At 42.6% G+C, this 26,032-nt stretch overlaps 2 protein-coding genes and 1 pseudogene across 8 annotated transcripts in view; all 3 read right to left on the reverse strand.

Moving 5' to 3' along the window:
• DIXDC1 (DIX domain containing 1) overlaps positions 1-5,798 on the reverse strand; it is a 72,802-nt gene extending 67,004 nt beyond the window's left edge. For 2 of the 5 annotated variants that reach the window (XM_037154976.2, XM_037154977.2), the window contains exon 1: positions 5,360-5,795. In XM_037154976.2, the coding sequence (XP_037010871.1) occupies positions 5,360-5,419 (60 nt within the window). In that variant the 5' untranslated portion in view covers positions 5,420-5,795. Of the gene's footprint in view, positions 1-5,359 lie in introns of all 5 variants that reach the window. The other 3 variants (XM_037154978.2, XM_037154979.2, XM_053670392.1) reach the window with 3 other exon arrangements.
• A 181-nt stretch (positions 5,799-5,979) lies between these two features.
• LOC119056524 (elongation factor 1-beta-like) lies at positions 5,980-12,642 on the reverse strand (annotated as a pseudogene).
• A 1,613-nt stretch (positions 12,643-14,255) lies between these two features.
• CUNH11orf52 (chromosome unknown C11orf52 homolog) lies at positions 14,256-22,551 on the reverse strand. Of its 3 annotated transcripts, none has more exons than XM_053670398.1 (6): positions 22,510-22,551; positions 20,385-20,598; positions 19,914-19,958; positions 16,453-16,490; positions 15,409-15,467; positions 14,256-15,170 (listed from the first exon to the last, which is right to left on the reverse strand). In XM_053670398.1, the coding sequence occupies exons 2-6, from the start codon at positions 20,414-20,416 to the stop codon at positions 14,922-14,924; spliced, it is 423 nt and encodes a 140-aa protein (XP_053526373.1). In that variant the 5' UTR covers positions 20,417-20,598; positions 22,510-22,551; the 3' UTR covers positions 14,256-14,921. The 3 variants fall into 3 exon arrangements, with proteins under 3 accessions (XP_053526373.1, XP_053526372.1, XP_037010888.2); XM_053670397.1 differs by lacking the exon at positions 22,510-22,551 and adding an exon at positions 20,813-21,007; XM_037154993.2 differs by lacking the exons at positions 19,914-19,958; positions 22,510-22,551 and adding an exon at positions 20,813-21,005.
• Positions 22,552-26,032: the final 3,481 nt, after the last annotated feature.

Raw genomic sequence — 26,032 nt, forward strand, 5'->3', positions numbered from 1 at the left:
TCCCAGGCCATGCGTTTAAAAGGTTAAGGCTCAGGCACTTGATTTCCTGTTGATCAACATTTTAAATCATTCCCAAAACTTTCAGTCCCTCAGGCAATCCCCAGTCCAGCCAGACATGGCTTTGCTCTGCCTAACAAGCAGGATTCCTGCATCACCACAATTTTCCCAAGTTTGATACTTTGAACATTTGTTTATTTTCATTGCTCTGTTGAGTTCCACTAGGGCACACACTCAATGTTATTCGACTTATATTTCCAGAGCCTGGCATAGTGCCTGGTAAACACAACCATTCAGTGAATGTCTACTGAATGAATACTTGCATGCATGTTTTCCAACGAGCAGAAAAAAGTCTGGTTTCAGCAAGCAGGTAAGTTGGTAAACATTTGGTACTTTTCATGATATTATTAGGTAGAAGAGATCCCTGTAATCCCCACAAACACTACCTCTTTTATAGCACTTATCACACATTAAGCATCCTATTACGGTTTTTTTCAGTACAGCTGTGAATCTCTTCTTACAAATTCCTTGGAAGCAGGAATTAGGTGATTTTCAATTATTTTATCCATCCCCTCATCCAATAAATGAACTATTAAAGAACTAAATGAATGAATGCTCATTGGCCAAACTATGTTATAGTTTTCAGTCTACTAAAACCATTCAACACAAGCACCAAAATACTTTTTAAAGAAAGTCTAGGCCCCAGAGAAAAACAGTTGCAGAAATTCGTGTTGGCACCTTAACCAAAGGCAATGTTCATGTGACATCAATAGTAGGTGGGAGAGAAAACAAGTGTAAACAATAGAAAGGCCAGGCCCAAAACCTAAGAGAAGGGGATGACAGCGGGGGTGGGCTACAGAATGCGGCAGTAGCTGAAACTTGTGGAAAATTCATAAGCAGATTACCCACATCAATAAAAGGGGCTACACTGAAACCACCGACACAGATCAACTCTGTGAGTGATGTGTCTGGGTGTTAAGACCAGAGCTTTATTCAAGGAACATGACAAGAAAATTTTGTCATGCAGTTATGCATAGTGGTACATGATTGAGAACAGTGCCAACGGTGGGTAGGGAAAAGCCCTGATTCATAGAGCAGGGTCTCTCTCTGCTGCATGGAAGCCTGATAATTAACCAATTAGGGCTATAGCTTCATTTCCTGTGGCAGTTTTCTCTGTCATAAAGAATAAGGTCACAGCCCTAACTATACAAACCTTAAAAGCATCTAGGTAAAGAACAGCTTCAGATATGCTTGGATTATGCCCAAGAGATGACTGGGTTCACGTAGTATTCTTAGACTCAGTAAGGAGAGCTTCTCAGAGGAAATGAAGTATATTCTGACACTGGCTTTTACGTCCCTATCTACATCCTTATCACATAACTCAAAAAAAAAAAGAAATGGAATATTACTGGATCTATTAAGCAACCCTAGAGGTTGGAATAGGTCAATTGGGGCGCCATCAATTCTGAAATAACTAATCACAGCATTATTCAGTAGCACTAAATGTAATACAGTATATGAAAACAATTGTTCAATTTACTATGTGTATAAAAGAATTATTTAAACTTTAAAGGATCTTTGAAATTTAACATATTACTATTATTTAGATTATGTCAATTTCTCAGAGAAACCAAAAGTACTTTTTGGCTGTCAGAGTTCAAATCCACTAAAAGAAGGGAATGGGTTACACACCAGCTGTAGGGGAGGAGGAAGGAGGTTTACAAGATGGGTAAAAAAATCAAATGTAAAAAAGAAAAAAAGAGAGGACTTCCGCCAATATGGAGGCATAGGTGGAGATGCCGTTCTTTCTCACACAACCAAGTTTAGAGACAACAAAATATTAGCAACAGAAAACACAGCCAGAACACAGAAAAATAAACTTTTCGGAAGTCCGATAACAACGAATTCTTCAGCCTGACTGGTAAGAGGGGCGAAACCAGCAGCTGGCGGAGCAGGGCTGCACAGGAAAACTCAGTCAGTCAAACTCAGGCGCACGGATCCCAGGCGTGGGGTTGCAAAGGGCCGACCCAGTAAGCAACCTAGTGAGCGCGACCCAGTGAGCAACTGGAGGATCCGGCGAGGGTGAAGGGCAGCGGGTTGACTGTGCTGGTGCATTGCTGCACAGATAGACCAGCGAGGGAGTGGGCAGTGAGACGGGACCCAGCTGGTCCCAGCAACAGGAGGCAGCAGAGATGGCCGCCATTTCCTGGCTCTGACCCTGCCCCCACATACAGCATCACAACCCAGCGACCCGCCCTGGAGTCCCTGCCCCGCCTCTAAGGCTCCACTCCTCATACTTAATGGGAGCGAACAGACCAAAAATGGCTCAAGATCTCAAAGCCCCAGAGCCCATAAATCTAAGTGACAAAGAAATAGCAAAACTTTCAGATGCACAGTTCAAAACACTGGTGATTAGGATGCTCACAGAACTGGTTGATTTCAGTCACAAATTAGAGGAACATGTGAAGGCTAAACTAATTCAAATGAATGGCAATGCACAGGAAACCAATAGTAATGGAAAGGAAACTGGGACTCAAATCAAAGGAGTGGACCAGAAGGAAGAAAAAAATGACCAACCAGAAAAGAATGAAGAAACAAGAATTCAAAAAAATGAGGAGAGACTTAGGAACCTCCATCTTTAAACGTTCCAACATCCAAATTATAGGGGTACCACAAGGGGGAAAGGAACAGCCACCAGTGGAAAACTTATTTGAACAAATAATAAAGGAGAATTCCCCCAATCTGGCAAAGGAAATAGACTTCCAGGAAATCCAGGAAGCTCAGAGAGTCCCAAAGAAGTTGGACCCAAGGAAGAACACACCAAGGCACATCATAATTACATTAGCCAAGATTAAAATGAAAGAGAGAATCCTAGAAGCAGCAAGAGCTAAGGGGACAGTCACCTACAAAGGAGTTTCCATCAGACTGTCAGCTGATTTCTCAAAAGAGACCTTACAGGCAAGAAGGGGCTGGAAAGAGGTATTCCAAGTCATGAAATCCAAAGACCTACAACCAAGATTACTCTATCCAGCAAAACTTTCATTTACAATGGAAGGACAGATAAAGTGCTTCTCAGATAAGATCAAATTCAAGGAGTTCATCATCACCAAGCCCTTATTATATGAAATGTTAAAGGTACTGATCTAAGAAAGAGAAGATAAAAAATATGAACAGTGAAAGGACAGCAAACACACAGTTATTAACAACCACATCTAAAACAAAAGCAAGCTAAAAGGACAGGTAAATCAGGAGCAGAACCATAGAAATGAAGATCTCATGGAGGGTTAGCAACAGGGGAGTGGGAGGAGGAGAAGGGGGGAGAAGGTACAGAAAATAAGTAGCATAGACGGTAGGTAGAAAATAGATGGGGGAGGGCAAGAATGGTATGGGAAATATAGAATCCAAAGAACTTGAGACACATGGTCATAAACTAAAGGGGGGGAATAGTAGGGGTGGGGGGGGGGTGGAGGGGAATGAAGGGGGGAATAGAACTGTAATGGCACAATCAATAAAATAAAAATTTTTTTAAAAAGAGACATTACTGCATTATTCTAGAGATGAAATGATTAGAGTTGTGTCTATTGTTTTTATGAAGACTACTCATGACCACCACAAAAAGAAAACTCTCCCCCTCTCCCTTGCTCTTATGTTTTGTAAGAATTGGAGGTCAGAGGACATTTATGGACACACTAAAGCATTAAACAGACAGTCAAGCCTCTTGGCTCTTCAGTGGAAAGGTCTGGAAGTGAAAATGAACAGAAAGCAAAGAGCAGGACTGACTCTGCTGGTGTTCTCCTCCCTATAAGACAGTAGGACCTGATACGTGGCAACTGAGTTTAAAAAAGGGGAGACCAGAAGAAAGACCTAAGGGGCTTCTGCAATAATTGGTGGGTAAGTCAGACATATGAAGCTTGAGACCAAAGGAGGCCTGAAGGCAGAGAAAAGAGGAATCAGGAATATTGGAAGCACTCAAAAAGGTGGCTTCCCAGCTCTTGGCTAACAATTCCCATAGGTGTGTTCAAAGGGGGCTGATGCATAGATGAGGATCCCCGAAGTACATGCAGGATGCAAACTCTGCCCTTCCCTGAAGGCTGTGATACCCCTCAGCCAAATGTAAATTCTGATTCAGTCGGTTAAGTCGGGATAGCATCTCTGTAGTTCTCCTCTATGGGGGACAAGGCTGGGGCACGCGGGCCAGGACTGGAGGAGGCTCTGGGACAGGTCAGGCAGCAGAAGTCCTTAATTAGACACAGGAATTAAGAAAAGAGCCTGTACAGCAGCTATGGAAAAAAAGCCTTACACACAAATTCATGAGAATTGTTACCTCTGGGGAAAAAGCAACACTGGAGGGGTGGCCAAGGCACTTGGTCATACTGGTAATGTTCATATTTAAGAATATATTCATATGTTTGTTGTTTAAAAACATTTTTAAAAAATCTTCAATTTAAGAAAGAGAGGGAAGGTAGGGAGAGATGGAAAGGAAAGGAAGAAGGAAGAAAGACAGAACTAACAATCTGGGGGTCCTTGCAGGTGTCTCCCTGGATGCTGGGATAGGGCAACCCAAAGGGGTGGGGCTCAGAAGCAGTGAAAGACATGGTGCAAATCGCAACGGGGAAGGGTCCTAAATCAAAATGTTCTGAGTTGCAAGAGAAGGAAATGGAGTATAACAGAATTGTGAAAGAAATCAGCGACGAGAAAAAGGCCCTAGCCAACCTGTCCCCCATGCTGCTTGTCAGGTTGGGGTCCCCAGTCTCAAACGGAAGGGAGCAAATGCTGGCTCCCAGAATTGGGCCCAGAAACCCGAGCCCCCTCTCTCCTCTCACGTCTTCTCTGCCAATCATGCCCGTGGTTGTGGCGAAATCTGTTGTCCTGGATTTAGTGAAAGATACCGACATGAAGAGGGCACTTCATATAGATCAGCTGCTCATCCTGCCCTCTCTCAAACTTTCTACCAATGCAATGCCACCCCACACTTCCCTCGGCTTATCTGTTAGCTTCTGAAATAGAATGAGCACTTTTCCCAATATTCAGGAATTTCCTCGGGGAGAATTCCCCCTCGAGAGTAGCGACAACCTCTTCTGGAAGGAAATAACCTCTGAATACGTGGTCCTGTCTTCTGGGCTCAGGTAAGCTGCCAGAGAAGGTCAATGCCCAACTCAGCTGGTGGTGGGTGGCCCTTCTGACTTCTCCCACTCCACCCATCTTTCTGCACGGCACCCACCACTTTAGCCCCCTTAGAGCTCTGCAGGCGAATTATTCTGGGGTCCTCGTGAGGATGGGGGGTGGTGGAAGATCCCTTCCAGAGATTAGGCGGGAAGCGTTGGGGGAAGGGAACTGGGGAGTGGGAGGAGCAGACAGTTACCTCATTGAAACCTTCCTGCAGGACGTCCAGCAAGTTCCCCCGGGTAAGGCAAGCTAGCATTGTTTCTGCCCAAGGCTCCTGAGCGGGGCCTCCAGGCCAGGCTGCCGCGCCTCCTCCTCCCACTGCACACAAAGACTCTCGGTTCAGTGCGTTGGGATTTTCTCCGGAGTCCCCCAAGCCACTTACTGGAAACCCAGACTTGAGCCAAACTAGCGGCTTCCACTGGGCATGCTCCTACGGAGGCCTCTGCAGGAGGGGCGGGGGCACCGCCGTGGTTCCTATAGAAACAGCTGGGTGTGCACAAGCTGGACCGGTGCTTGCTGGCGGTCTCCGCCCGGCCTGAGGGAGGGACAGCACTGCGGGCGGGAGAGCATGCGGGCAGGCTGGCGTGCGCGTGTGCTAGCAGTTACACATGCACACACCAGGTCTGCAGGCAGGCATGTCTGAGTGAATGCGCACGTGCGCGCGCGCACACACTCAGACACAAGATCTGATTTAGGGCCTCAAGTACCCACTGCATGGTGGATGGGAAGGGGAGTGAATCATAGGCTTACCCCCCCACCACCACCACCCGCGCCACTAGCTGAAAACAGCAACCTTTTTCCATAAGGGGCCTGGACAGTGAGGTTAGGCTAAAAAAGGAGAAGCAAAAGGGAGAGAAAATCAGAAAGAGAAGAGCCATTCAGAAGGAAAGAAAAAAAACTTTAGTTACTGATGGTATTAGGACATATTTAACAGAAATAGAGCTAAACAAATCACACAGGATCACAACAGAAATATCAAGGGTAAACCAAGGATGACCAAGACTTCAACAAAATATCCCTTTCTTTCTTTCTAGAATAACTTCTAAGATGTTAAACAGAGCAGGCTAGCAGGTCTGAGGGAGTTAGGAGATGGAGACATGGAGCAAGAAGGAAAAAGGACTCGTGGACATGGGCAACAGTGTAGCGATGGGGGAATGGGGACAGAGTATAAGGGGAATAAATGGTAACGGGAAAAATACAAAATCAAATGTAAAACCCATATCTTTAATGAGTTTTAAGTTAAATGGGTTTTAATTAAAAACCACAAAAATGTCCTGGTGCTTTTCAAAGTTAAGTAAAGCTTGCTCAAGTGAAAGAGAGCTATTCCCCTCTCTTTCTAGTTATACAAGTCACAGCTGTATTTATTTTTAAGAACACTAGTCATTTGTACTCTCGGGGCATACTCCTATTCCTATAGGAAAACTGGAAGCTCAAAGAACACTCATACATATTATGTTACACCTCGTGATCCCAGATGAAGGGGAAGCATTTTAGTGGTAAGGCTCAGAAAAGGTCAAGGCCTTGTCCAAGGACACAGCTGGCCAGTGACAAAGACAGTTTGAGGACCTAGGACTCTACTCTCATAATTTTGCAGAAGGTCCACATTCTCTCCCCAAACACCATTAGTACCTTAACAAGAAAAGTCAGTAAGGGCTCTTAATCAACCAAATGGCGTCCTCCTGGGGTCAGCGGAGAAAATTCTTTACCCAGAGCAGCCAGAACCAGCAACATCTTCCCTGAATGTTTAAAGCTTCTAAACACAAATATGCTTCTGAAAAGAGAGACACCTTCCCTCTGACCATAGCAAGCAGGGAGCAAAAAGCTACCAGAGGTGTGAAGTGGTTGCTGCTGACTTAATACTGTGGGTTCTAATCTGACTAAGCCTGGGAAATACCATGACAATAAATTAAACTGGGCCTGAGCAGCCCACAAGTGAGAAGACTATCTTTCACAATCTATCTGGGGAATTTAGTTGTCAAGAACTCCCCTCACCTGGACCACAGTCTATATACTCTCAGGTGAGTCACTAACCCATGTTAAGGTAACAAGTCCCTTTTAAAAGAGAAGTACCTTGCTCCCAACAGCATAAAGTTGCATACAACACATCTACATGCATAGAGATACAAACCCAAACACCCAGTTGGTGGTTCTCTGAATAGAGAATTCTGATTGGTTGACAGTCCATCATGCTTTGGACACAGCAGACACTACTGAGACATCAGAGGGAGGTCCTGCTGTTTTCTATGCCAAAAGTCATTTATTAAATGAGGACTGTGAGCTCAATGTTCCTGGGAAAAGATTCATTGATCTCATTTGGCCTAACTCCCTCATTTCACAGATGGGGAACCAAGGGTAGGAGATCGCTTACAGTCACCCAGCTAGACAGTGTGGGAGCTAGGATCTGAAGCAAAGGTCTCTTAAGCCCAACCCTGTGCTGTTTGCCTTGCACCTCACAGTATGCTGGAGAATTGGGAAATCAATTCTGGTGAAATGGTAAAAGACTTATTATGGGGCATGTGGTCCAAGACTGGACTATTTCTTGGAAGTCTGTAATGATGCCAACTACATATTCTACAGCAGTAGTGTCCAACAGAACTTCCTGTGGTGCTGGAAATGTTCTGTATCTGTGCTGTCCAACACAGTTGCCACTAGCCATATGTGGCTATTAAGCACTAAAAATGTGGCTAATGTAAATGTGGACCTAAAATGTAAATGGCATTTACTTTTTAATCATTTAAATTTAGATAGTACAACCCTGACTGGTATGGCTCAGTTGGTTGGGCATCATCCCACCCAGCAAAAGGTTACCAGTTCAATTCCCAGTCAGGGCACATGTCTGGGTTGCACGCTCAGTCCCTGGTTGAGGAACATACCAGAAGCAACCAATCAATGTTTCTCTCCCTCTCGTTCTCCCTCCCTTCTCCTCTCTCTAAAAATAAATAAATAAAATAAAATATTTTTTAAAGTACCCACTGTTTAAAAAAATTAGATAGTACAGTTGCAAAATATTCTGTTCCATTGTCCCCACACAACTATTAAAATGTTCTAAAAATTATGATATTTTCATACATAGCCTGTTCTCACACTTGGAAAGAGCACAAAAGTCCTCCTGGAGCATATAATCTGCTTTTTTTGCTCAGAATATATGTTCACCATACTTATCATGGTCTGCCTAACAAGGTAGCCCAGGTGAAGAACTCTGCTTTCACTCTAAGCAGCACTAACATTTAGTATTCCTTCCATCCTCCCCATCCCACCCTATCGTGATGGCAACATAATAAATAGAGAAAAAGTGCATTAGCTAAAAGAACTAGGAATAATGAGGACAACAAGCTGCATCCCATAGTGCCCTGTCCATGGGAAAACAGCAAGGCACTCTGGGTACCCGGAACACTCCCACTGATACAGGCCTGTCATCCACTCTGCCTGGGAGGAGAGGCAGAGTCCAAGCAAGCTGCTTCCTGCATATCACTGCCATGCTGTCTGATTTCTGAAATTATGCTAGGCTTTCTCAGCCCTGCACTATTTTAACAATGATGGTAGATACCTCCCTCAGCGACTCAAACCAAAAGCTATACAACCATAATGTAGCAAAACTGAGCGTTTACTATGTGCCAAGCCCTGTGCTAACTGCTTAGATACATTAGTTCATTTGGTGGCCAAACTACCAAAAACATTTTTTTATACAGTTCCATTTTACATATAAAGAAGGAGGATCTGGAGGATAAGTAATTTGCCCTAGACCCTAGAGCTACTAAATGCTGAAGCCAAAGTCCAGTTTCTTAATCATTATGCAATACTTTTACATGACGCTCACAACAAAGAAGGTATTCAGTAAATGTTTTTAGTTGAAAGAATGAGTGAATGAATGAGCCAGTGGAGAAAACATCAAAACTCTTACATCACTTCTATTAATACAGATAATAACATGTTAGCCTAAGTAAGACTTTGAGCCTTAAGCAGAAGTGTCTTTTGGTGAAAACATTGACTGTGACTTCTCCTTGTGTAAAAGTAAGATGTGTGAAGTTCACACCTATGTAAAATTTAACACATCTATTATGAGCAATCATTAATGACTATGAAGCAGCAGAAAGGCAGATTGAATAAGCAAACCAGAATTTTCAATGGAAATATTTTAAATGAATCTGAAATAATTTCTTAATTTTCCTTCTGTTTCCTCACATTAACAAGTTCCTTGGCAATAACATATGTTTAGAATTTCTACTGCATTTATCTGTAGAGACATCAGCATAAATTTACACAAAAGGGCTCACATCTACCAGCAAAGGTCTCAACCGTGTCCTGGATCCTAACCTGCTCCCTTTTGTCTCCAGGCTTTTCTGTCAGTCTGCACCCCTTAAGCTTCCCCAGACTGCTCAAATGTCTTTAAACACTCTTCTTAGCACGTCAGATAAGAACTCCTTACTCCCGGTTCTTAAAGCCTCCCCTCACATTGCCTAGGCTCTGGTAAGCAGGTTCTAGACTGCCCCACAAATTTACAAAGCTCATTTTCACCTCCATGCCTTCTGGAACGTCCCTCTGCCTAGAATGTCCCACCATTCTTTATTTATCTGTTTATGTTTCAAGCTTTTATTAAAAAACAATGATCTATGATAAATTTTAGATCTTGAAAGCAGTCACATCCATGAACTGCACATAGTCCTCAGAGCAGTGATCCACTCCTTCAGCTTATCTGTTCAACTTTATCGTCTTCTGCTACACAATGCATTTGAAGGTTTTTAATTCCGCACCACATAGGAACCAGTTTAGAACCCCAGACTAAGCTGTCTGTTTGAACGCCCATGACAAGCTCCTCTAATTCTGCCATATCCAACTCATCATCCCAAGGTTTCACATCCAGTAAGATGGAAGACTTGGCAACAAGTGCAGGTCTTGTGGCTTTCTTTGACTCATACTGGGCAAGGTGTTCATCTCTCAGGCGCTTTGCTTCTTAGCTTTCCCCTCCCTCATCAGACCCGAAGAAATCAATGTCCTCATTGTCTTTACCATCTGTAGCTCCACTTTGTCTTCCACATTAGCAGGGCTATACTTGTCCAAAACTTTCTTCACTCCTGGCACGTTGGCCATTTCCTTTCATAGGACTTGATGTGACTATACCAACGTGGGGCATGATGCAATCTGCAGGTGGTGGGCCAGAGACCGCTTCAAATACTGCCACGTTTGCTTGTAATGGCACATTGCCCTAGATGTGGCTCTTGTCCACCAGGTAGTCGTGGAGCACCTGGAGGAAAGTGGGGCTTTTCAGGTCTCCAAAACCCATGGTGCTGGCGAATCCAGGAGCTGGGCAGCAGCTAACAAAAAAGGAGGCGCAAGCAGTTGGCAAGAGGACTAAGAGGGGAAAAAAGGTTCCCAAACTTCTGTTACTCAAATCTTCACTAAGCCTAATTCAAGTTTCACTTCCTTGTGAAACTTCCCTGACCACTCTTGATTTTGTTAAAATTAAGGCAGGTCTGATCGAAATCTGTCTGACACACTCACCTCCCAGATAACTCATGGTTCATTCCTGTTCAAATGTCATGTTAGCTGTTTGTCCGGCTCTGAGCACTCTACCCAAAAATGACAGCAACCCCTCACCCCAGCGTTTCCAAGTCTGATTTATTTTTGCTTTTCTTCCATCTGGTATATTAGATATTTACTTATTTATAGTCAACATCCTCCTGCCCAGAATATAAAATTCCCCATGAGGGCAAAGAATTTTATCCGTTTTTGTTACTGTTTTGTTACCTGTTTAATCTCAAGAACCAAGAATATGTCCTGACATATAGTAGATATTCAATAAATATTGGCTCAATAAATGAATGAATCTTCCTCTCTTTAAAATTCAGAGGTCATAGCATATTCCATACTATATCATTTGGCACTTATAGCTAATTAAGAATGTGAATCTTTGTCTCTTTTGCTGTATTTTCCAGACAAGTATAAATAATTTCTGGTACCCTTCTATCCTCTCTTCATCCATGTATTCTTTCATTAATTATATGTTGAGCACCTATTATATGCTATTACATGCTAGGTCCTATTCTTTTAGCAAAAACTTCAAGAACTCAGTTACACATAAATATATACACGTATGCACACACACATGCAAGAAAAAAGACTGAAAAGAAAGACTAGTAAAGTGAACACCGGTAAAACAGAGACTCCAATATTAATTATGTGGGTACAGTGTACAAAGTGAGTGTGACAGACTGAGTGGGTAGAAAAAGGAAAAAAAGACAGAATGGTGAGAGACTCGAGTAGGATGTTGCCAAAGTAATTACCAGATGCTAGTGCTTAATATAAACTATACCAAAGAAGATATGCAAATATATTCAACATGAACTTTTGAAATTTACATTTCAAAGTTTCCTGCCAGCTATACTGCAGGTAAAAATTAAATTAAGACGAGTGACACCTGGTGGATATTTTGGAACTGATCCTTGAGTTTCTCTGCTATGAAAAACACTGTAAATGCCTGCCCTGCTGTCTCTGGGCTGCCATTTACACTGTGTTAGGGCATCACATTACTAATTGCACTATCATGAAATAATCTTTGTGTAGGACCCAAGGTCTCATTGCAAGAGGCAGACAGCTTTCTACTAAGGACCTTTCAATCTCCCAGTTAATGTCCTTGTGCTCCCTGAAGGACGTACACAAAATCTGACACCACGAGTCTTTTAAAAGGTAACTTATTTTTAAAATGTTCACATCCTTTGTGAACATTCTACTAGGCATTCTACTCCTGGGACTCTACCCTAAGGGAAAAAAGTCTTAAATGAGGAAATCAATTATTTATTTACAATGGGGAGGTGAAACCTAAAAGTTCAACAATGGAGGAAAGGTCAAGCAAATTACAGACATTGTAATGTTTACCAAATATTTGTACCCACATTAAAACAGACATTTTAACAATTTTTATTCACAAACATTAAGTTAAAAAGCAAAAGTCAAAAAGTGTGTGCATATGACCTCAAATATGTCAATAATATAGGTAGAAAAAAGACTAGAAGAAAACACTCTAAAATATTAACCATGATTGCTTCTGGATGGGAGGATTATGATTTTTGAAAATCATGGTTTATAGTATTTCTCAAATGCTCTATAATTAACATGTTTGTTTTTACAAAAACATTATATAAATCTTTTAAACAATGCATTTGTTCTGATAAATTCCTAGAAATGTTCAACCTCTGCTTGGTTTTATTAATTCCAGATAAAAATAATGAATGAAGTGAGCTAGAGTTTCCATCAGAAGGGGAAGCAAGAAAAGAAAGCAAATCTATTACAATTTAGTTCCAGGATCTGAGTCCTGATGGAGAAATCCCCCAGCTGTAGAAATGTACTGCAAATCCATTACTATTGTCACACTCCTCTAAACAGTGCACTTACAGAGGGCTCCACCGGCAGCAGGGAGTGACAGAGCCTCAAAACCACATGGGTCCCCATCTTCCGAGTTCTTGGAAGAGCGAGATCAGAGCCACCTTGAAATAGAAAGAGGAAGAAATGTATAAAAACACTGTACAGGAAAAAAAACTCCAAAAGCTAAACCAATCCAGTGCGGTCAGGCCCCTGCCTCAAACCTACCAATTTAAGTCATCTAGAAGTTTCAGAAATAGGAAGCTGGTTAGTAGGAGCTCCTGTCCAAGATCTTATAATCACAACAGGGCTATTGCAATGGCATTTTAAAAAATTAGTCACTTAGGTTTTAATAGTAATCAAGAGTAATGGTTCCCTATCGTTAGTGAAACAAGGATGCATTTTTCTCTCCTCCCTACATTTATCAGTCTGAGACCATACAAAGGATTCTGAAGACAATCAGGAAGAATACTGGGAGGTCAGCTTCTGACACGCACTTCCCTTCAGAAATTAAGTATTAAACTAGAAAGGCAGCATTTCTATTCTAAGGCAGAAATTTTTATATAGCACTTTAAGTTTTCAAAGAGCTATATCACCTACATCATCTTATTTGACCGTCACAGTAAATAACTCTTGGAAATAGAGTTCATTGTATCACTCCTAGCTAATAGGAAAGAGGCTCTTCCAATTAGTAGAGGCAGTTTTCTAGCCACTTCTTCCAAATCCACTTGCACTAAAGTCTGTGTTAGGGAACAGGCCGAGAAAATAGTGATAATGATGCTAATGGCAGTCAACATCTGACTACATTCCGAGTGCTTACAACCCTCGCACTCTATGAAGATGACATTATTATTAGCAACTTTTTGGTGCTGTGATTCCATTTTTAGCACTCTATCCGTCTTAAGGAATCATCCCTCTCAGGAACAAACCGAGGGCCAGCTGTATTTGGGAAGAGTGGTGTGCAGGTAGAGAACAGGAGCGAGTGCATTAACATTTGTCTCCAAGTTCTGAAAGTCTTCATCGTGAATGGCACACTAAGAACCTGTAAGGCTCAGAGCGGGTTCAAAACTTCCACTTCCTCCTTCTACCCCTCCTCCCCCCTCCGCTAGTCCCCAGTACATTGCATTGATCTGGATGCTCAGATGGCAGTAATAATACTTCCCACTAACCCGCCACCTTTCAGCACTTACCTCTTAAAGCATCCGTAGGTCTGGCTCTGCATCTCTGTCTCTAGCCCTTGCGAGCTGGACCTCCTCCAGCAGCAGCTTCGCCGCGTTCCTGCTGCCATGGTGATGCGGTGGCTGAACCCGCCTCCAGCCGGCCCCAGCCAGCTGCAGATGACCCCGCCCCCGACCCATCGGACCCGCCTCTTAATGGCTCAGATCACCACCCTCACTGACCTTGACCCCGCCCCCTGTCTGTCCCGACTCGCTTCCGGTGGCTGGACTCGCCTCCAGACTTGCTCCAGGACCCGTTTGAGGGCCAGGACAGAAGCGCCTCCTACTGGCTGGGACCCCACCCGCCTGGGAGCTCCGGTTGCAGCAAAAGGAGCTCGCTTCCTGTTGGTCCCAAGCACACCCTCGCTCTTCCCCAGCCTAGGCCAGCAGAGTGGGGCGTGAAGGCCAGCCTGTCTCCACTTGCTAGACTCCCAAACCGCCGTTAGGTGGGGAAAGATCCGCTGCACCTCCCTGATGTAGAGCCCGCAAATCCCAGTCCCAGAAAACGCACCAGACACATTCTGTATGCTATTTATTGTTCCTGGAGGCTCAGCACCTTCAAGAGCCAACGGTCTAGCCTCATAGTGCTGTCAGTGTCAGTGACTTGAAGTCCTTGTAACGGATGGTTGGAAAATGCTTCCTCCATACCTTAGCCCCTGCCCTTACTTGTGTGTTTAGGTCGCTGACCTTTGACCCAGCCACTGAGGAAATGGCCCAAGCCAAGCCTGGGGACTGTGTACAAAAGCCCAGAATGCTTTTTCAGAGCACCTTTTCTTCAGCTTTGGAGTTTCAGGTATGTAAAAGGGATACCATTAAATTAAGTTCAGCAAGATCGGCTCAAGTTCTGAAGGGCTAACCTGTTTTTTCTGCACTTTTCCTGAGAGCCAGGAGCAAAGGTACGGCTCAAAACTTACTTTCCTGCACACTCAACCTAGCCCCCCTTATTATGTGCAAATCCATTCACCCTTGGCTAGCCCAAATACAACTCGAAGCTAATGGTGGCAAACAAGAAACAGGTGTAGGGAAGAGAGCAAGACTGGGGACACACAATTTCAGGGGCTCCTGAATTCTTTAAGCTTAAAATGTGGCCGCCATTTTGGGGCTTCCACCCAGTTCCCCAAAGCAGTCGATTCTCCCACAAGAGTAGTGGTAAAATGATGGAAACCAGTCCTTCCTCCCCAAGGCTCACACTAGGGTCCCATTCTTGCTGTCATAGCAGGGTGTGACCTGGGGGAAGGACAGGGTGGCATATTCTGTCGCATTTTCTAACTGCAGGTGCTTCACCTCCTTGGCAGAGCGTGGCTGGGTATGGCTGCTCACTTGAATGACTGCATAATGTAAGCTGCTGTCCTCTGACCCGAGGCCTTGGCTCCTCTCCTGAGACAGAGGCTGCTCCAATACTTGTTCACACGTATGCCGTGTCATGTTATGGCCCTGTGAGGAATAGACAGCACTGAGAGAGACTCTTGGCTTGTTTTGGTCCCTCACCTTCAATGATGGGTCAGTTAGACTGATGTCCCTTCACTTTGCTCCTTTAGGAGGGCAGAGGAGGATAAGCTGAACAAGCAAGTTCTATAGATGACTGAGATGTGTCTGTTCCAGAGTGAAAAGGCCAAGTCCTGGCATCCCATGTCTGAGCAGCCCTTGGGAAGGGACAGAGGCCTGTCATTACCTTTGTGCCATTCTGCTTCTGCTGTTGCTGCTGCTTCAATGTCCATCTTGGTTGACTCCCTGAGAGGAGGAAATCCAACTTCAATCCATTCTCTCTTCCCTGTCTCTACTGAGGCCGCCCTCTTCAAATCTCTATTATGGTGGACTTCTAACTAATCTCCCTGCTTCTCTTCTCACCTCTTTCATTTCTATCATTCCCACAAACTTCTTAGCAGGGAATGCAGTCTGGCCCTGCCCATAATATCTTCCATCTCCATTCTTTACCAGTCCCGAACAAGTTCAACAAATACATGTTGAGAACCCATTAGATTCCAGGCTCTGTGCCACATTGTGGGAACAGAAGAATTGAATAGGCTATTTCTTCTACCTCAGGGAGTTTACAGTCTACTAGGGGAGACAAATAAGTACACAGATTATTATAGTGCAGTGTGGTAAGTGCTCAACCACCAAACAGTTGGTCGCTTTCAATTGAGTTATCCTCTTCTCTCTCTTTTCTTTCTTTCTTTTTTTTACATGAGATAATTTCCTTGCCTAAAATAGTCTCTCCTCCCCTGGTCCTCTTCCAACTTGTGAACTTGCTATTGTTTCTTTAACATTGCTGTTTCCTCCCATTCTCCCACGGCAGGTGTATGCATCTATTATAGGACTAGTAGATGATATTACAATTATTTGTTTACACATCTATCTCTCGAAGTTGATTGTCCACTCTTTTAGGGACAAGACAGTATGTCCTTCCTCTTGTGCCTCTCTCTCTATTTGAGATTCTTCGGTGCCTCACATACAATATAAGTGCTCAGGACATTTTTGCTCGATGAATGAAAGAATGAGGAACCACTGTGAGATAATAGAAAGGATGAGACGCAAAGTTTCAGAGCTAGTCTTAAACCCAGTAACCTAAAGACTCTTTGTGCTTCACTGTCTTCCTTTATCCCTTCCAACACTACTCTTTCCCACCCTATGCTTTTCCCAAAGATACTGCTTCTATTATGTTCTCTAATTTTCTTTTCCCCCAACCCCACCCAGTCCCTTTCCTCTCCCCAATTACCCATTTTCTTTTTCCTCTGGAAAATTGATGGGCAGCTCCTGTGAAAGGAAAAACAGATCACCTGTGTGTAATAGCCCTGGCCTCTATCTTCTCCCCTTCACCATTTGCTCTGTGGTCTCCCTAACATTCTGGATGATCTTCCCTCACCTCACTCTAACATAGACTCACCCTGAACCATCCCCAAAGCATTTATCAAGGGTACCACACCTCTCCCAAAGGGATGGTTCTGGAAGGTGGAGTGGTACAACTGACATAACCAAACCCGAAATACAGACTCAGGCAAGCAGGCATTACATGCCAGGGATATAGCTGGGTTGAGCGCTATTCTGGGATTGTCTAACAGGCTAATTCCAGCAGAGGGTACGGGAAACCTGCCAAATAATGGGATATTCCTGGATTCAGAGACCCCCCTCGCTTCTGCCTCACTGCCTTTTATGGGGTCTCTGCCCAGTCTGGGACTCTCATTCTAGGAGTCACAATCAGGGCCCACTAATTAGGTCTAAGTCCTCAAAGCCCTTTCCTAAAAGGTAACCTCCCTTCCTGCTTCCCTGTCCTTGTTTTTAATTAATAGAGAAAGTGAGAGATGTTTAACCTTTAAGACCCACAGTGCAGAGAGCTCTGAATTTGGTGAGTGACTCAGCTACGCTGCCCTCCTGCAGGACAGATCTCTCATACTCAATTCTGACTCTCTGGGGTCCCCAGTGGAGCCAGTGTGTCTGTGATTGTCAACTGTTTGATGGCCAGAGAAACACTTGTCTGAGGAAATAGGCTGAATAGTTTGGAGCCTACTCAATGCTTTTTCTTGCTAGTACGTTTCCAGCTCTCACCAGAGCCAACCGTATTTGTCTGACTCCTGTCTCTCCAAGGGAGAGAAACTTCTAAATCATGTCCACTTTATTACTGTGGCAAAATCAGGCTTTTCCCACCCAAATCTGACAGATGTTTGTGTTTGGTTTGTTCTTATCTTAGAATTAAGGAAACTAAATGGGCACTGTGGCATATTTAATGCAGCTTGCTGAGTTGAGAGCAGTCAGAGTCACCATGTGAATGCCACAGGTAGTCCAGAAGAAAAGCTCTGAAACCACTTCTGGGTCTTTCTGCTTCCTCTTCGACCACTTCAGTTCTTACTTTCTCTTACCATTGACTACTCAGAGCCTTACTGTAGCCTCTAAATCCCTGCCCATTGTCACTATTGTCTTCCTATTGACCTTAACCTAAGTGGGTAAAGAAAATATTAATTCTAAAACAACATAGAGTTGGTTGACCCTATTTTAGTAAACGGAGCCTGTGCCCAAGTTGGATATTGCACAGTTCTTGGACACGACCTACACAGAATATTCAGTTACTTATAGGTGATACAACTTTGGTTTTAGCTTAGAATTAAGGAAACTAAATGGGTACTGTGGCATATTGGTAGTGGGAGTAAAAATTGGTACAATCTTTCTAGAACGTAATTGGCACTAAGTGTAAAAAGCCTTAAACAAATGTGAGTACACTTTGATGTAGCAATTCCATATCCTAAGAGATAATCAGACAGGTGCAAATATGGATATTCATCGTAGCATTACTTATAATTGCAAAAACAGGAAATGTCCTAAATGCCCAACATTGGGAACTGACTGAAAAAAATGGTATCTCTAATCAGTGGAACATTACACATCCATCAAGAAAGATGTTAGAAGAACACCTACTAGCATAGGAAAGTTGACTCATTACTAAGTTAATAAAATGATAAGATATGTTTTGGAATAAAAACTATGCACATAAGCATTTAAAAAAGATTACATGGAAATACATTCAAATGTTCCTGTCATCTCTGAGGGGCTTATACTTATGCTTTTATTCTCTGCTCTTTGGTACTTTCCAAATATTTTACAGTGAATATGTATTACTTTGTAGTAAAAAATAATCATTTTAAAATAAAAGTCTCTTTAATTATCATAATATCTTTAAGTCTCTGGAAGCTTATTGAGACAATGAGAAATAGAGGGAAATAATATTTACTCAGTCCTACTAATGTTTTAAGAGGAAAAAACATAGCAGATGAAGCAAAAGTTGGTTTATAGTTGTTTGTATGGAAAATACAACAATTGGTAAGTAATAATACAAAAGTAAACTGTTTCGCATACTCTCAACTGTCAACGTACTTTTGTCTTTCCCTGTGTTTTGGTTGGAGTATCTGGTATGGTTCTAGCCAGGATCTGAAGTCAAACTATTGCTATCAGACTAGCTGTGTGACCTTCAGCAAGTTTTTAACCTCAGCAAGGTTTTCATTTTTTTAATCAATGAAATGAGGATGATAATAGAGCCTGAACCTCATGGAATTGTTGTAAGAATTAAATAAAATACTATCTATAAACTACTCAGCTAGCTGCCTGACATATATTGAGTGCCAGTTAAAGGTGACTACTGTGAATGCCACCATCAGAGGGAAAATAACTGAAAACAAAGAACATGAAGACTTGGGAGGAAAGGAAGTGAAAGAAGCTGTTAACACTACCTTCTTTAGAAGCATTTACATGTTCCTAGATATCCTGTGTCTGTAGGACATCTTAGAGTTTAAAAAGTGCTTTTTCCCCTCTCAATTCTGACAGCATGTCAGGGAAACACATATTATTGTTCCCATTTTACAGATGGATCAACTAAGACCCTAAAACTTTATGTTACTGAAGAAGGCAGAGACCAAATTTCCTATATTACTATGTGTTCACGTCTGTCACTTTGCCTGATACATATAGGTATCGAGTAAAATATTTGTTTAGTAAATGAGTAATAGGAAGAGGACTTCAATGTATTGACTCTAAATCATACACTGTGTTCAATGTACCTCACCTATGTTTCTAAATATGATACTTTATTCATAAACAAGAGATCCTCAACACTGTCCCAGGCTGGGAATGCACTTGGAATGCCCTTAAGAAGGCACTAGTTGTATGAGGCCAGGCCCAGGGGTTTATAGTGATGACTACTCTGGCAAAGAACAATAAAGACCTTGCAGTTAATTTACAGTGAGGCTTTCTCATGTCCTCTGCTCTTCAAATCTGTGATCTAAACAACATAGGTCATGTGATCTACATTTCTTATATATATATATATTAGGAATATATATCTCTAAGTTACATATATATAAATAACTTAGGCAAATCTTATTGTTCCTATATATATTTTATATATGTATGTATTTTTCTATATATATTTTTCATATATATTATTTCATATGTGTGCGTATGTGTGTATGGAAAAAAGTAATAGAATTTGCCTGAGTTCACGGAGCAAGTAAGTGTGAAAGTCATATTCAAATATTCCGGGAGTAGTCTGGGGTAGCCTGGCTTCTGCCCTTTTAAATGGACATTTCTCCAACGTTGTTTTGCTTGATTTGGGAGGCAGTATTATGCAGTGGTTAAAAGCATGGGCTCTAAAGTCAGACAGATTTCAGTTAGAATCTTGGTTTACTCGCTTACCAGCCACATGACCCCAGACAACTGCTCTGAGCTTCGGCTTCTGGGCTGTAAAAACAGGAGGAAGAGTAAGGCCACTTCCCTCATAGGATTGTTGGGAAAATTAAATGAGACTGTAAAGTGGCTGGAATAGTAAGCCATCAAATAAGTAAGCCTTCCCTCATCAGGAGAAGAAGGGAAGGGACAGAAGAGAAAGAGGAGGAACAGGAGAGCAAAGAGAAACAATGACGATTCATCATTCCAGCCCTGCTCTGGGCATTCTCCTGACAGCTGGCTTGGCTGTGTTTTCTGAAGTCACTTAAAAGGAGTGAGCACAGAAGGAGGTGCTGTTCTGCTGGTGGCACAGGGGGGTGCCAGGCAGAGCACGGTGGCAGTGGGAAGCTGGCAAAGAACTGTCTGTAGGCTCTATCTTATTCTCAGAGCCTCCGCGTCCACCCACACGGATGTTACCCTCTCCCCTTGCCCCTTACTCACCAGCTTCTCCCACAGCAGAGCCGGTTTCCCATGGCGCTCTGTCTCCCAGGGAGCCCAGCTGTTTTTCTACCTAAAGAGGCTTGAGCATTTCCTGGTTCCTGGTTTAGCTTTCGGTAGCAGCTCCCAGGGAGTCTCTGTCAGTGTCAGATTTCAACCCAGCAGGTTGGACTTTGGAAGCCACCTGCTGGAATGATTCCCAGGTGACTGCTCCCAGCTAAAGGGAAAGAGAAATACACACAGGCTCCAGGTGAGAATTATCTCACCTTGGGGATTTGGAGCTGCTTTGATGAAGCCACGGACTTTGAGCTTCAAGCTTCAGTGAAAAGAAACCTGAGATAAAACAGGGTTCTGGGATTCCTAAAGAAATGTTTCTCCAGGATATCACACTGTCATGTAAATATATCCTCCATAATAGAGCAGAATCTTACCTTATGTTTCCCAGCACTACTCAGCTTTGAGTTTCACTTTCAAGGTTATCAGTATCAGTTTCTTATTGTCTGTGTCCAGAATCTGGGTTTGAATACTGGATACTCTAGAAAACTTGATTTTAGGGAAATGGATTCCTTTTATATTTTTTTCTCCCTTTCTAGTGGAATTAACATGAGCAAATCACTTTTTTCTTAGGACTGTAAAATGGAGGACAAACCTATTACCTACTCCCTCTCTGGTAGAAAATCACATGACTGTATGATCGCAATAGCCTCAGCACTTCTTAACCACTCACTTCCTCATTCCAGCACAGAAATGTAGAATTCCCACTTAGAGCTCAATTCAGCTTCTCCTTCACATGACCCAAAATTGCACCCATTCCACACTTACCAGCAACTAGGAAGTAGCTGAGCAAGTACCTCTGTAGAAAATATGAGCTTCAGGAGAATTTGTGAAACCTGTAAACCTTGTCTCCAGTGCTCCTACCCTCATTCAGATGCCCAGGTACTAGTGTGCTCCCTTATGAGTATTCAGGACCCCCCACTCAGCCCTGCACTCCACAGAGAGTACCCTGGACTCTTCACTCCTCCCATCTTCTTTCCTTATGAAAAGTGGGGACAATAAGAATGAAGCCTTACAGGAGTATGGTAAAGATTAAATGAGATAATGTATATAAAATTCTAGTCCAGGGCCTGGCACATGGGGAGCTCTTGGTAAGCCCTAGGTATTGTTATTATTTCTTTTTGTTTTCAGCTAATTGTCAGATGGTAAAGCATTTTACTTTATAACCTTCTGCTGGATCAATGCACTAGCCTCTTATTTCATGGCCATGCTTCTCCCAGGCAATCTACTCTGTACTCTACCATTAACTGTGTTCTTTGCATCCTGTTACCCACACATCTTAGCCTGCCATTCAAAGCCTTCCATATTTGGTCCTTTCCCTGGGCACTTTCCTCTCCATTTAAAGGTATCTACGTAAGAGATTTTATATTGCCAGAAACTCCAAAGGAATCAACACTGTGTACTGGAAGCATTAAAAAAAGTCTAGAGTAATAAATAAGGATATTGAGCATTCCACTTAAGTCAGTACCAATCAGTCTATGACTGGAATAATAATTTTAGGTCTACATGTTGATTTTCAAGTTATATTGTCAAAAGGCAGTGTGTCCAAGAGAAAGTTTTCAGGGTAATAAGTGATATGGAAAGTCCTATAAAGGTATGTTAGAAGAACTAAGTATGTGTAATTGGTAGAGGGAAGCCTTGGGAGAAAAGGACGGTTATCTTTAAGTATCTGAAGGACTCTCAAGTGAAAGAAGAATTGCATTTATTTTCTGGACATCACCAGACACAATGGGCAGATATTACTGAAATGAAGATTTTTGGTTCAATTAAAGGAAGAATTCTTGACTTCTGGTCAAGATGGAGTGATAGGTAGACACACTTCACCTCCCTGCACAACCATAAGAAGGATTACAGCTAATCTCAAAATAAAAAAAACACCCAGAACTGTCAGAAAATCAAACTGTATGGAAGTCCGACAACCAAGGATTTTAAAGAAGCCATCCAGACAGGTAGGAGGGGTGGAGGCAGGGAGCTGGGGCAGAGAGAAAGCAGTATTGGCAGCGAGGGGGCAGCAGTGGCCAGTGAACAGGTTGTCTCACATTCAGGTGTGGTGGATAAAAATCAGGAGAGATACCTGGGGAGTGAGCAATCCCAGCTCCAGACCAGCTCATGGAGTCCAGGGTTCTAGTGCCAGGAAAATAAAGCCTCATAACTTCTGACTGTAAGAACTAGTGAGGGGTGGGGCAACGGAAGAAACTGCTGGTCTCTCTGGAGAGTTCCTTTAAAGGGCCCCACACACTCCTAGAACCTATGCAAACCCACCCACTCTGGGAACCACCACCAGGGGAACAGCAAGAAGGGCACCAGTCACATACAGGAAGTGAGGAAAATGACTGGAAATGGGGCAAGTACCAAGTAAGCCTGCAGCAGCCAGTCAGCAGCATTGTCCCCTCTCTGACTCCCACCCCCCATATACTGTAACAAATGGTGAAGCAGGTTGCCCTGCCCAGGCAATTACCTAAGACTCCACCCCATACAACAGAACAGGTACACCAAGACAGGGAGTCAAAGCAGCTCTACCGAATACACGGAAACAAACACAGGGATGCTGTTAATTGAGGAGACAAAAAAGTATGGCTCAAATGAAAGAGCAAAACCCCAGAAAAATAACTAAATGAAACAGAGGTAGCCAACGTACCTGATGCAAAACTCACAACACTGGTTAAAGATACTCAAGAGAACTCACTGAGTATGGCAAAAGCATAAGGAAAGAAATGAATGCTACACTAAGTGAAATAAAGAAAAATTCACAGGGAACCAACAGTGAAGGGAAGGACACTGGGGTTCAAATAAATGATTTAGAACATAATGAAGAAATAAACAGTCAACCAGAAAAAAATGAAGAAACAAGAATTAAAAAAAAAAAAACAAAATAAGAAGACTCTGGGCCATCTCCAAAAGTGCCAACATCCAAATCATAGAGGTGCCAGAAGAAGAAAAGGAAGAGCAAGAAACTGAAAACTTATTTGAATAAATAATGAAGGAAAAATTCCCCAATTTGGTGAAGAAAATAGACTTCCAGGAAGTCCAGAAAGCTCAGAGTCCCAAAGAAGTTGGATCCAAAGAGAACCACACCAAGACACATCATAATTAAAATGCCAAAGGTTAAAGATAAAGAGAGAATCTTAAAAGCAGCAAGAGAAAAGGAGACAGTTACCTACAAAGGAGTTCCCATAAGGCTATCAGCTGATTTCTCAAAAGAAACCTTACAGGCAAGAAGGGACTGGCAAGGAATTCAAAGTGATGAAGAGCAAGGACCTACAACCAAGATTACTCTATCCAGCAAATCTATCATTTGAAATGGAAAGGTAGATAAAGTGCTTCCCAAACCAGGTAAAGGTAAAGGAGTTCATCATCACCAAGCCATTATTGTATGAAATATTAAAGGGACTTATTTGAGAAAAAGAAGATCAAAACTATGAACATTAATATAACAACAAATTTACAACTATCAACAATTGAATCTAAAAAAGAAAACAAAACAAAACAAAACAGCCCTGGCTGGTGTAGCTCAGTGGATTGAGCGCGGGCTGCGAACCAAGTGGTCGTTGGTTCGTTTCCCAGTCAAGGCACATACCTGGGTTGAGGGCCAAATCCCCAGTGGGGGCCATGTGAGAGGCAACCACACATTGATGTTTCTCTCCCTCTCTTTCTCCTCCCTTTCCTCTCTCTAAAAATAAATTAATTAAATTAAAAAAAATAAAAGAAAACAAAAAAGAAACTAGGCAAATAATCAAACAGAAACAGAATCATAGATATGGAGATCATTTGGAGGAATATCAGCTAGGAAGGGGAAGGGGAGAATGAGGGAAAGGATACATAGATTAAGAAGCATAATTGGTAGGTACAAAATAGACAGGGGGATGTTAAGAACAATATAAGGAATAGAGAAGCCAAAGAACTTACGTGCATGACCCATGGACATAAACTACAGGGGGATTGCTGGATGGTACCAGGCAGAGGGGAACAAAGGTGGGAAATTGGAACAACTGTAAGTAGCATAATCAATAAAATATACTTTTAAAAAAATAAAGGAAGGGCCTGGCTGATGTGGCTTCGTGGATTGTGTGCCAGCCTGTGAACCAAAGGGTCCCCAGCTCAATTCCCAGTCTAGGGCATATGCCTGGGTTGTTGGCCAGTAGGGGGCATGTGCGAGACAACCACACATCGATGTTTCTTTCCCTCTCTTTCTCCTTCCCTTCCTCTCTAATAATAAAACCTTTTAAAAAAAAAAAAAAGAAGGAAGAATTCTTAACAGATACATACAAAAAAAAAGTCAGCTACTTTGTGAAATTCTTTTTTTAATATCTTTTATTTATTATGCCATTACAGTTGTCCTGCTTCCCCCCTTCATTCCCCTCCACCCTGCACACCCACTTCCTCCACAATTCCTCCCTTTAGTTCATTATCCATGTGTCACAAGTTCTTTAGATTCTATATTTCCCATACTATTCTTGCTCTCCCCCTATCTATTTTCTACCTACCATCTATGCTACTTATTTTCTGTACTTTCTCCCTGCTTCTCCTCCTCCCACTCCCCTGTTGCTAACCCTCCATGTGATCTTCATTTCTATGGTTCTGCTCCTGATCTAGCTGTCCTCTTAGTTTGCTTTTGTTTTAGGTGTGGTTGTTACTAACTGTGAGTTTGTTGTCCTTTCACTGTTCTTTTTTATCTTCTTTTTCTTAGATAAGTCCCTTTAATATTTCATATAATAAGGGCTTGGTGATGATGAACTCCTTGAACTTGACCTTATCTGAGAAGCACTTTATCTGTCCTTCCATTCTAAATTAAAGCTTTGCTGGGTAGAGTAATCTTGGTTGTAGGTCTTTGGATTTCATGACTTGGAATATTTCTTTCCAGCCCCTTCTTGCCTGTAAGGTCTCTTTTGAGAAATCAGCTGACAGTCTAATGGGAACTCCTTTGTAGGTGACTGTCCCCTTATCTCTTGCTGCTTCTAGGATTCTCTCCTTCATTTTAATCTTGACTAATATAATTATGATGTGCCTTGGAGTGTTCCTCCTTGGATCCAACTTCTTTGGTACTCTCTGAGCTTCCTGAATTTCCTGGAAGTCTATTGCCTTTACCAGATTGGGGAAGTTCTCCTTTATTATTTGTTCAAATAAGTGTTCCACTCGTGGCTGTTCCTTTCCCCCTTCTGGTACCCCTATAATTCGGATGTTGGAACGTTTAAAGATGTCCTGGAGGTGCCTAAGCCTCTCCTCGTTTTTTTGAATTCTTGTTTCTTCATATTTTTCTGTTTGGTCATTTTTTCCTTGCTTCTGGTCCGCTCCCTTGATTTGAGTCCCAGTTTACTTTACTTTCCATCACTATTGGTTTCCTGTGCATTTCCCTTCATTTCAATTAGTCTAGCCTTCATTTGTTCCTCTAATTTGTGGCTAAAATCAACCAGTTCTGTGAGCATCCTGATCACCAGTGTTTTGAACGGTACATCTGATAGGTTGGCTATTTCTTCATCGCTTAGAGTTATTGGCTCTGGGGCTTTGAGTTATTCTTGAGCCATAATGTTTTGGTCTGTGCCCACCTGACACATATGAGGGGCAGAGCCCTAGGTGTTCACCGGGGCGGGGTTGTGACA

Source organism: Artibeus jamaicensis, unplaced genomic scaffold (assembly GCF_021234435.1).
Source record: "Artibeus jamaicensis isolate MK-2021 breed Jamaican fruit bat unplaced genomic scaffold, CSHL_Jam_final contig_585, whole genome shotgun sequence".
NCBI classification, from domain to species: domain Eukaryota; kingdom Metazoa; phylum Chordata; class Mammalia; order Chiroptera; family Phyllostomidae; genus Artibeus; species Artibeus jamaicensis.

Coding starts and splice junctions, on each gene's coding strand:
- CUNH11orf52 (XM_053670398.1), bottom strand. CDS start 20,416: ATGGGAAACCGGCTCTGCTGTGGGAGAAGCTG. Junction 16,491..19,913: donor TGTCTGGGGTCATGTGGCTG/GTAAGCGAGTAA, acceptor TTCCTTTCACAG/GAGCTGCCCATCAATTTTCC. Junction 15,468..16,452: donor CCAGAGGAAAAAGAAAATGG/GTAATTGGGGAG, acceptor TCCTCCTCTCAG/GGAGTCAACCAAGATGGACA.